This window comes from Alnus glutinosa, chromosome 1 (genome assembly GCF_958979055.1).
Source record: "Alnus glutinosa chromosome 1, dhAlnGlut1.1, whole genome shotgun sequence".
In the NCBI taxonomy this organism is placed as follows: Eukaryota; Viridiplantae; Streptophyta; class Magnoliopsida; order Fagales; family Betulaceae; genus Alnus; species Alnus glutinosa.
The window spans coordinates 47,842,059-47,854,036 of NC_084886.1; the positions used below are offsets into that span (position 1 = coordinate 47,842,059).

General features: G+C 39.6%; 1 protein-coding gene across 1 annotated transcript; it reads right to left on the reverse strand.

Moving 5' to 3' along the window:
* Positions 1–1,329: 1,329 nt before the first annotated feature.
* LOC133854368 (uncharacterized) lies at positions 1,330–8,002 on the reverse strand. Its single transcript, XM_062290546.1, has 4 exons — positions 7,848–8,002; positions 1,943–2,046; positions 1,683–1,830; positions 1,330–1,582 (listed from the first exon to the last, which is right to left on the reverse strand). The coding sequence occupies exons 1-4, from the start codon at positions 7,864–7,866 to the stop codon at positions 1,548–1,550; spliced, it is 306 nt and encodes a 101-aa protein (XP_062146530.1). The 5' UTR covers positions 7,867–8,002; the 3' UTR covers positions 1,330–1,547.
* Between the last annotated feature and the right edge of the window lie 3,976 nt (positions 8,003–11,978).

Below are 11,978 nucleotides of genomic sequence, written 5' to 3' on the forward strand. Positions count from 1 at the left end.
CACCGCCCCCTCTTCTTCTTCTTTAACATCATGCCGCCGCCGCCGCCGCCCCCTCTTCTTCTTCTTCTATTTTCTTCTTCTTCCTCCCGCCGGACCCATTCGATGTAGTGACGCCAACGGTTGCACACCACTGCTTCCAGCCTTCACCACTATCGGAGAGAACGCCGTCTGCCACCGATTGCCGTTACCGCACTCTGCCTAGCGACACTGTTCCGACGTTTCAACCTCGTTCACAGCGTTACCCAATACCCACTGTGACAGCAATCACAAACACCCACGCACAGCGAAAATTAACTCAGCCTTTGCACGACTTCTGCACAGGTAATACACTTGTCTCTAGATCTAGAAAGAATTGATTAATGGTTGATTCTACATGCTAATGTGCAAGTAGAATGTGTAATGAACATCAGTAGGATGACAATGGTATACACTTGAGGTGTGGGAATCCCAACTGGGAGCATACTTAATTTGTTTTTGTCCTTGATGTTGCCGGAACAGTGCCCAGGTTTGAGATTTAAGACCTAACTTGAATTGTTAAATGTATCTTTATATTCATTATTTTTCCTCTTCATTGTTGTTTGATGGGTTTTCTAATTGATTGATCCCCAGACTTCAATTTCAAGATCTTAAACACACCCCCCCCCCCCCCCTCCACCCCCCCCCAAAAAAGATTGTCCTTTGAAGTCTTAATGTTCAGTTGCATTTTATGGATTTTTTTTTTTGCAGGATGGCTAGTGCAGTAGTGCTGGAGAAGATTTTTCAGTTAAACGGGTCAAACAGGTCGTGTCTGGTTGTGTCAACCCGATACGAACCATTATGCTAAACGGGTTTCACGGGTCGTGTCGGATGACCCGTGAAATTGTCGTATCGTGTCTGGAGCCCCGACCCGTTAACATAAACGGGTCATGCTTGGGTCTAGCTTAAACGGTTCGCGGGTCTTAACGGGTCGTGCCGGGTACCCGTTTTGCCAGCCCTACTTTAAGGTGGATCCATGCCTACATTCAGCTATGGAGATAAAACCTTGTTGCAGAGCAGACCCCCATACGATCGACCTGAATTTTCCACTGAAGGGCCAGCAAAATAGGTTTCCAGATTATGTACATAATCGAGTCAATACTTCATGAAAAATGATTCTTGCCCATCTCTTATACATCTTTTGTACATCTTATTTTTTAATATATCTTTAGATTTATGAGATCCACATTGAGAATTTGAAACTTAATTGTATGGTGATGTACAATAGAATCATTTCTCTTTCAGGAAACCTGCTATACACTCACCCAATTGGCATTAAATTAATTTGATTTAGGTTTAAAAGGCTTGTGAAAGTGCAAACAACATCGTGGTTTATTAAAGATTTTTAGGTTTCCTTCCCAATACTTGTCCACATGAGAAATCTACGGACATCCACATATTACACAAATTCAACTCCTTACACATTTCAATTTTTTTCTTTTTTTCTTTTTTGGTAAGTAATTCCTTACACATTCCCAAACATACCATTTGAGACACAAATATGGATAATGCACAATAGATACCTCTGACACTCAGCCGCAGCAAGAGCCGCACGCAGGTAAAGAACCTGGGAATTAAGAAGAAGACATTTTGTATGAGATAAAGCGGTGGGGAAAAGAAAAACACATTTACAAACTAAATAAACAAGGCGGACAATAAACACTCACTATGATCAATTCCACGAACATTGTCTAGTCCACGAGGCGGCCCACGAGGACCGCCACCATATGGTCCCCCTCCAGGACCTCCTGGCCCACCACCATCCCATTTCTTGCTAGCGCCAGATCCTTTTCTGTAAGCATCCGACTTCTCCATCTGAGGCATGCAACATTGAGAACATAAGCTTCTAATATATAACACCTCTTTGATAAACCAAGTTGGTGTGTATATCATTAAAAAGTATATGAGGGAAAAATCTCAGAATTACCGAAAACATAGTTGCAAAAAACACGCCAAAGAAGTCAACAATAGCCCAGAAGAAATCTGTGATAGTCTTGAGCCGCCATATTGATCGCTTGGATTTCACAACACCTGAACAAATAAAAGCGATCGCAGTTCATTATTTTGGCCCCATCAGGAATGTTTTCTATATCACCCAAAATTAACAATAAAGATAAACATCTAAATTTTGGCGACACCAGCCACACTTCAACCCAAAAAACTGTTTTTGACGACAAACCCTTGCAAGATAAGGCCACTTTGTGTACCAATCCCTGTTAAGTAAACCTCAAACCCGTGTGCGCTCTACAGGGATTGAGTAATACTCCAATTTTACTGGTGGGCTAGCCCCAAAGAATTGTTTGCACCAAAGGGGATTCGAACCATAGACCTCCTCATGGGGCCTACCACAAAAACCAAGGCTCTTACCACTTGAGACAACCCAAAAAACTGTTTATTCAACTATGCCAACAAATGACACAATTACCTTATTGTACAGTATGCAATCTGAAGGCTGATTAGGGTTTCAACTTGGTTAAAATATGGAGGTTGATGAGGGTCTGTTTTCAAAAAGAAAACTTTCATTTTTGGAGAAAAAAATAGCTGGCCAGATTCTGTTAGGTTTTATAAGACTTAACAATTATTGACTTTTTTGTCATTTATAAGTCTTTTTCAGCCCTCAAACATACCCTTCTATTTTTTTGATAAGTTCGAAAAGTTTTATCAGAAAAAGCGTAAGACGCCCCTAAGCACACAGGGAGTATACATAAGAACAACCAAACCAACCCACCAAAAGCACCCAACAAAACCCTAAAGCCCAAAAGGATCACCCGAGAACAGCCCACAAAAGAACCCAACAAACCCACAAGGAGGTAGCCCTAAAACCCGAAAACCTCTAAACCCGCGAGGGCACAAAACCCTACTACATGAGAGCCTTGTCTTTTCCGCGCCTAGAGGGAGCGCTTGCAACGCTGTAATTAATGGAACTTTTCAAATTCAAAAGCTCCCTCTTTCCTTTGGTCTTTTGGCGTGCTATCATCTTGTCCCGATGAAATTCATCTTCCATGGCATCAAGGATTGCCAAAGACTCCTCGCCTTGAACCCCGTCCAACGACCAGTCTAAGGGCAACCCATCCCAAAAATCACCATCCTTCTCCCAAACAACTAACTCCCCATTAAGATCATACCCGACAGGCCAATCCTGAGATTGAGAAAAACCATTGCCCTCTACAGATGAAGGAATGATGCAACCTCCTGGTGGGGAGTGAAGCCCTATCATCCCAACATCCTTGGCCTCATGAGACGCCGTAGGGGTTATCGCAGCCGGGCGAGGGTTGAGGAACCCCTTTCGAAGGAAACCCTTCTTCGTAGAACCCACAGAATTCTTCAACGGAGACACTACAACTCCTTCCTTTTTAGTAGAACAGATAGGCGTCTTTGAAGCAGCCAGGGAATTTGCTAACAACCCCTCATTCCACTTCACTGAGTGACCTTCCCTGAGATCCCTAGCCTTCCGGTAATAGCTCTGGAAAGGTTTAGTAGAGTGTAACGCGCGGAGAGAAGAACGAATCTTCTCACCCAATTCAGCCGCCCCTAAGAGAGAAGGAAAAGGGATGAAAGGTTGAGTCAACCCAGCACCAACACTAACTGAGTTGCTAGACAGAAGGACAGAAGCATCGGGACTAGGCAGCGTGACGAATTCAGCCGCTAGAACGAGAGGCAGATGGCTCGACACACTCCCAGAAGATGACAGCCCCAGAACCACCCCAGATTCTGTCCCCGACGAAATCTCCGGCTGAATCTCCATCGTACCCATTCCCACATCTCCAGCCGGAAAAAGTTTTGGACAGCTAGGCCCACCCCTAGAAGAAGACAACCCCGGAATCAACCCAGAGTTTGTCGGCGATGTCGCCTCCAGCCGAAGAGAGCACCCCAGAACGACCGTCAACACGGGACTCGCATCCTCAGAAGTCTGAAACGATGCTTTGGTTTTAATTTTCGGCAAGAAGCAACCCAACCGAAGCCCTTTCTGTTTTGAGGCCCGAACCGGACCCAGCAAACCGGCCCAGAAGATTCCCAAGAGCCCGGCCCAAAGCCAATTTGAAGCTGAGGAACATCCAGGTCCACGTATGCAAATTTGAATTCAAACGAGATGGACCTCGTGCAGAGTAAACAGCATGCTTCTTCTTCTTACCCAGCGGACGATGAGGTAAACCTCTGTCCAGCGGATCAAACGAAGAGCTCCCTGACCATACTAGAGGCGTCGACTTCTTCGTCGACCCGTGCGGTTGCTCCTCCAGGTCAAAGCAATTCACCGCCAATCTCCCGTCTTCGACCACCCTACACTATGACACCGGAAATAGGTCCAACCCACGCAATTCTCCATCCGAACCCCGCAACCCAGCATGCGTGCAGTGAGAGACAACTTCCTCCCGAACCACAACCGCATATGATGGATGAGACCCGCCCAGCCGACTGGAAGAGACACCCCTTATCTGAGTCCCCTCCAAAGAAAACGCCTCAGAACCCATTGTCCGATCCTTAAGACCGAGGAAATTGATCATCTTCCGCAATATCCCCGCAACCCATGCCCAGCCCCAACCTTCACGGCCTTCAGGGAGCCAAATAGCCCCTTTTCGACCACCCTCAGCGAAGACTTCCACCTCTAGGTAGCGGCCGGACTTGTTCTCACCCCCTCGAACTATCAATACTTTCACATCCTCCCAAAAGTACTTGACGAATTCCTTCGCTGAAACCTTCAAGGCCTCCTCTACAGAAGCCAACAGCCAAGCTGAACCTTGAAGACCCAAAACTATGAACCCGTAGAACCCCTTTCTCCTCTCCTCCAAGCGCAGTTCCGGCACTTCAGCCTTCGCTGAAAAGGAAAAACGTTTGGCTTCCACAGAGAAGTACCGCTCCATCTGATGCAAATCTGAAGAGCTAGAAGAGGAGACAACCTGGAACCATACCCACAAAACAAACCCTCGATACCGCCCAGAGAAAACGGATGGGTGTTCCGTGGAGACTAGAGCAAGATGATGGACCGGAGAGCAATGGGTATTCACTTCTTTATGATCGCAGTCTGGTGTGGACTTCGAGCAACATGGAAGACATGTAAGAGTTGCAATAACCCCACGAAATTAAGAGATAATTAAGCAAATAACTACCACATAACAAATAATAATAATAATGATAAACTAAAACAGCAACATAATAACATTACCCTAGGGGGTCTAGGGTGTTACAGAAATTCAGTTCTCTCTCTCCAAACTAAGACATAAAAAACCTACAAACAAACCCTCAAAGCTGCAACCAGAACAAGTAGATTTCTCCATGTTTTTTTTTCCTAACTTTTCTATTCAAAACGGGAATTCAGATTTCATATAGCCTAACTAAATTTATGTATTGTTTCCATGCAAAATCAGTGGCAATTTGAACCCCAAAACTGATTCCTAGAAGTTGCCACTCACTGTCCAGCTTTTAATCAAGATTTTGCGAAGTGTTTTCAACGATTCTTTCAAGTTTTTGAGAGTTCATTTTCAACAAATCTGAGAAAAACTTCTCCTTTGTGTTTTCTTTAATTCCTATGTTCTAAATTTTGCAAAAACAATACAAGATACTGATTCTTGCACAGGAAGCTTGCTGCCAAAGAGGAAAAGATTCTGTCTTTTGGATATCTCTTAGATCACAGCCGCATTTTGCTAAAGTATGAGTTCTAATAAGCCTTATAATTGATATTCAGTTATGTTACTATGAGAACCATAAAAGAAACCTACTATAGTATGAGTAACGACATTAAAGTTTGATGTTTAAGTTTCCTATGCATACTGCCAGCACTAAGGAAATCTTAGATGACATAGGTATGGTATGCACGGCATGATTTTATGAATGTCTAACACTATCATAACATGTTGTGTGACTGGTTGTGCGTGTCGCATTGCACTGTACAGACCAAACAATAAGATTAGGTTGCTGCAGAAAATTCTGCAGCGCTGAATTCACCAAGGTGGTTGTAGGGACTTTTCCAAAAAGACGTTTTGCAACAACGTAACCCTAGAATAAACCCTCTTTAAGTTGTCTTTCCAATGGTCCAAACCATGCCATCACTGGATGTATGTAGGGCTTACAGCAGAGTAATCTTCGCGTTGCTGGAATTACAGCACACACAAACACATTAGTTGAACCTTAAGGCCTTACAGACTATTTTTTTGGCCTGAACCAGATCTATCTAAGGGACCTCAAGGTGACTTAAAAACCCTATAAAGACTAGTTGTAGGTGGTGTTGGGATCTACACTTACAGATCACGAGAATAAGTTCACATTGCATGATCCGTGTGTGGTAAATTGAACATACATGCATAATGTGATCATTCAAGAAAAAAATCAAACTTGAATACGAAATAAGTGTCTTAGAGAAGAGAAATCAGATCTGCCACTTAGTGAGGGAAGCAATATTTAGGAATATCAAATGATGGAAAAGAGTAAACGATGTACAAAAGTGTTAACAAACAGCAATTGTTTGCAAATGTTCGCTTAGGTTGCTAAGTGAAGAGTGCTGAATTCTTGAAGATAAGGAATGAGGTAAGTAGATCAAAATATCAGTGCAATGTTTTCTTTAAATTGTTTTCAAACTATATGATGTATTGTTAGCCTTTATTAGGTAGCCCCTTTTTATATATAAAAAACTATATGTTTAGAAAAGGATTTAAATGTAAATGATTTCATGCACAAGCTTCCGCTATGTTATGAATATGTTATAAATATGTTGTCATGCTTGATGAAAAGTAAATGAAAAAAAAAAAAAAAAAAGCGATTTTTTAAAATTGTTTTCTTGTGCATATGAAATGATGTGCCATGGTATCATTGGGGTAGCCATCTTGCATGGTCCGTCAGGAATAGCTCACTAGAGTGCCTAGTGTTTATCGAGTGATGTCCATATCTTAGACGTGGCTCCACCTATAACCACAGGAGTGGAGCCGGAATCCTCGTGATTGCCAACCCTTATACATAGGGCATAATTGTGTGTCGGCCACTGAAGATATTAAAGGAAAAAGAAGTTTTGTGACATGTGTGAATATTGACTTGTATTTTTCATGTTTTTGAAATGAAAGTGTTTTTAACTTCGTTTATTGTATGTTGTATCTACATACAAAGTATTTGACTCACCCTTTGTTTTTATGTTTAAAAAAAGCTAGATAATGCCATGGATGGTTCTACAGGCCAAGCAAACTAAGAGTCAGAAGCCTTCACCTAGAAAAGGACTTGAATAAGTGCACGTAACACATTAGTTTGTTTTGTTCCAGAATGATTTCTATATTAAGACTAAGGGTTTAAAGGTTAAGTTTTAATGGGATGAGTTGTAATATCAGTAAACAATGAATTTAAGTTTTTAATTGTTATGAGACATTTGGATTACTTTGATTTTCAGTTTATGAAATTCTTGTATTCTTATGGTTCTGATTTGAGCGAATATCGTATTCCTACGGGAAGGAGTGTTACACTATAACAGAAAGAACACATGTTCATCAAACACATCTCATGGACTAACGCATCACTGGAAAAATTGTGAACAGGAAAATAAACCAGGTTCATCTCCGGTATAGCATAAACAAGCCCTAATGAAATTATATTACACAGCATACACATCTAGTCAATTCATAATTAACCAAACCAAATACCGTTCCAAGGTGTAGCGATCCAAACAAGTCAATTCAGAGAAGGCATAGTCTACAGCAAACCGAGAAATAAAAGCCCTAAATCTCCAAAAAATTTCAATAAGCAAATGAACGATTTGAGAAGCGAAGGTGTAGATCCTGATTTCTCATAATCATTAGATTTACAATTAAAGCATCAAATAATGATCAGAGGAAGGCAGAGGGGGACAGAGAGCTAACCTCGTTCAACGTAAGCCATTGGGGCGGAGAGAGATATTCCAGGGTCTTCTACGAACAAGAGTCAAGACCGATCAATTTGGTCTTTTAAGTTTAGCCCAACAATGATTTTGGTAATTTATCACGACGACCGACTTTGGGGTATTTTTTACGTCGATATTGCGCGTTCTCTCTCGGGTTTAATTGGCTACCCAATGACTTTGCTAATGCTAACTCCAGGTGTCATGTTTTAAGGGGACCCAGCTTCCATGCGGTAGTTTAAAACTATCGCATGGGTGCTACAGTGGAAAACAGTTTTGTGGAAAACGGTACTATTTTTCACTTAAAAAAATTTGCAAAACTTTTAATAAATTTAAAAATTAAAAAAATAATAATAATTAAAAAAAAAAAAAAAAAAAAAAAAAAAAAAGGGTGGCCGGCGTTGCCCAAGAGGGTGGCCGGCCACCCCATTATTGGCCAAGGGGGTGGCTGGAGCCACTCCCTTGGCCGATCTGGGGTGGACGAACCACCCCAGTCGGCTTTGGGCCACCCCCAAAAAGCCAAAAAAAAAAACAAAAAAAAAAGAAGTTAGGGGTTTGAGGGATGGCCAGACCACCCCCAAAGGCCTTGGGGGTGGCTTGGCCACCCCCAGATCGGCCGAAAGGGGTGGTCGAAACCACCCCTAGGCCCAAGCCACCCCCAGATCAGCCGTAAGGGGTGGTCGAAACCACCCCTAGGCCCTTGGAGGTGGCCCGGCCACCCTCCAAAACCCAAAACTTTTTTTTTTTTTTTTTTGGCCTTTAGGAGGTGGCCGGACCACCCCCTACGACCAATCTGGGGGTGGATGAGCCACCCACAAGGCCTTTGGGGGTGATCCGGCCACCCCCCAAAACTCAAACTTTTTTTTTTTTGTTTTTGATTTATAGGCCTTTTGGGGGTGGTTTCGACCACCCCATACGGCCGATCTGGGAGTGGCTCGGCCACCCTCCAAACCCCTAACTTCTTTTTTTTGTTTTGTTTTTTGGTCTTTTGGGGGTGGCCGACTGGGGTGGTTCATCCACCCCAGATCGGCCAAGGAGGTGGCTCCGGCCAGCCACCCCCTTGGCCAATAATGACGTGGCCGGCCACCACTTTTTTTCTTTTTTTGATATTTTTGGTTTTTAATTATTATTATTTTTATAATTTTTAAATTTATTAAAGGTTTTGCAAAATTTTTTAAGTGGAAAACGGTACCGTTTTGTGGAAAATGATACCGTTTTCCACTACAGCACCATGCGGTAGTTTTAAACTACCGCATGGAAGCCGGATCCATTTTAGGGGGATGTGGAGCCATTCATGATTCACCCAAAGGTGCATTTTATGTCTCGATCGTCTGGTAAACAGTTTTGTAGTGAAATTTTTGTTTGAATAATGGTAATAAGCGATTAATATGATATAAAGTATATATATATATATATATATATGATATCAAGTAGAAAAAAAAAGTTTGAAACTTTAAATATTGACCCATAAATATTATTTATTTTATTTGAAATAGATATGATGTAATGTCCAAGACATTTCGTAATAATTAAAATATGAAATTTGAGTAAATAATTAATTAAAATTATTTTAGTGTCATTAAAAATGCAAAGGAATACTTTTAAAGTCCAAAGAAAATAGAAAATATAAATAATAATAATAAAAAAAAGAAATTAGAAATGAAAAATGAAAAATAAAATATAAAATATAAAAGAAATTAATAAATAAAATTAAATAAAGAAAAGAAAAGTCAAAAGTAAAATGAAAAATAAAAAGTAAAAAAATAAAATAATAATAATAATAATAGAAATGTGGAGCCCACTTGCGCCCCACCTTCACTAAAAGGAATGGCCACTAGGGCCCTGCAAAGAAAAAAAAATTAGAGAAAAGGCCTTTTCTTTTCTTTTTTTTTTTTGGTAAGAGGTAGTGCCTCTTCTTATTTTTCTTTTAAGGATTTTTATAGAAAATTATTGATCTACGAAGATCTAACGGTCCGATCTTCAATCCGATTTCAGTAACGTGATCTACGAAGCCCGATCTACGTTTCTACAGATTGGTTTGAGGTATTTTTGCAAACTCTTGGTCTTTGAGATTTTAGATTAAATCTAAAAATATATGAGTTTGATTTTATGTGTCATTCGGATTTGTTGTGTGGAGCTTGCTAAACACTCTCCAAGTGTTAGATTTATATTTGGTGGAATTTTTGGTGAGTTTCCTCAACCCTAACTTTTGAGTATTTAATTTTAACTAAGTTTTTATGTGATTAACCCTTAGTAAAAGCTATTGGGTTAATAATATTGTGTTTGGAGCAGTATTTTATAAATTATGATTTAAAGTTAGAAACTTTAATTTGATGGGTTAAATTAATTTTGAGGTTTTTAAGTGATTAAAATCTAGATCGTTAAATTATGTTAATAAGTTAGTAATTGTTGTATAAAGATTAATGAACATAATTTTAAAGTTAATGATATTGAAAAAATATTAGTGAGAAATAATCTAGAGATTAGTGAATATAATCTTTGGTCTAATATTATTATAAGTGTTAGTGAAAATAATTTATGAGTTAATGAAATTAATTGTGGGTTAGTAATTAATTAAATAGTGATTTTAATATTTAACCCTTAATAAATATTTTAGGTTAGTATTGTTTGAGTTTTAGTTAGTGTCTGGGATTTACGGGTAGATGTTTGAAACCCTTAAAATATTATGGATTTTCCAACGGTTTAGCCTTGAGCGATTCAAGTGCTAATTAGGGTCTTAATTATTTAATGTGCTAAATAGTGCAATGTGTTATTCCACAGTGATACATTGCAAGGTGATGTTTAGGAGACCTAGAGCTTAATATCCGCGCAGCCAAGTGATATTTTACTAACTGAGAAACTGTTATTTTTATATATTATAGATTTGCAAAATATATGTGTTTTAGAAATCCGAACCAACTGTATGTTGAATATATCTGTTTTGGTTGATTTGAGTAGTTTCAATATGTGTTATGTGCAAATCAATGATGTATGGATGAAATGTGTTGAAATGATATAAAGTGTTTGAATGCGAGCTACGGTTGAGATTTAAATTATGCAAAGTAGAATGTTAAAATTACATGTTGATTGGTTTATCGTATTTGAAAAAAGCATGATTTGCAAAGAATATAAGTATAGAATTTGAACTGTAAAGCATAAAGCATGAACATAAGAATGAAATGGAGGGTAAGCCTCATAAGAATGAAATGGAGGGTAAACCTCATAAGGATGAAAGTGAGGGTAAGCCTCACAAGGAATGAAAAGACAATCATGAGCATGCATATCAATGTTTAAATTGTGTAATGTTTTCATGATATAGAATATTGTAGTTTTTATGCTCGTCTATTTGTATGCCTAAGAGTTTTATTGGCAAAGAACTTATGTATACTTCTATCGTCTAATTGCATGATTTAAGAACATTGAGCTTGGACGTACCAGGGTATTGTCATGGTTCGGTATGAGTAATACAGTGTCTTGGGAGTAGGTAGATGAATTGTTGTGGTATATCAGTAAGAAGTGCTTAAATATCAGAGTTTTACTCTAGTAACCGTATTGACAACTATGTGCCATAGACATGAAGTTGTAGTGCCATAGGATTCGGTGTTAACCATATTCGGGAAATGATAGTAAACTCGTACTAAAGATCGAGATGACATGTTTTAAGCTTGGGGTACTTAGATGTGATGCTATTGGTTGGGATATCAGTGTGACTGGGGAGTAGGTAGATGGATTGTCGTGGTACATCAGTAAGAAGTGCTTGGATATCAGAGTTTTACTCTAGTAACCGCATGGACAACTATGTGCCATAGACATGAAGTTGTAATGCCTTGAGGCATAGTGATATCACAGTTAATAACGTTAGATCTCTGTGCATTTGAGCTACCAGCATAAAAGTATTATTGTAGGTGGGCGTATACGTAATTGCTTCTAAGCCATTGGAACTTCTACGTATGAATCCAACTACATAGTATGTTTTAAATGTTTTATGATAGTCGGTGTTCACTATATCAGCTATGAGGGTTTTCAAACAAAAGTTTATAAATTGGTAGCTGTTATAGTGTGCGCGAGACTAAAAAAAAAAAGTTGGTTCATTGCGAAAACTCAATTAGTTTAA

What these genes read in the sequence shown, in the direction of transcription:
- LOC133854368 (XM_062290546.1), bottom strand. An exon ending in TTTTTGCAACTATGTTTTCG is followed by an intron (nt 1,831 to 1,942) that starts GTAATTCTGAGA and finishes TGCATGCCTCAG; the next exon opens with ATGGAGAAGTCGGATGCTTA. An exon ending in TGTTCGTGGAATTGATCATA is followed by an intron (nt 1,583 to 1,682) that starts GTGAGTGTTTAT and finishes CTTAATTCCCAG; the next exon opens with GTTCTTTACCTGCGTGCGGC.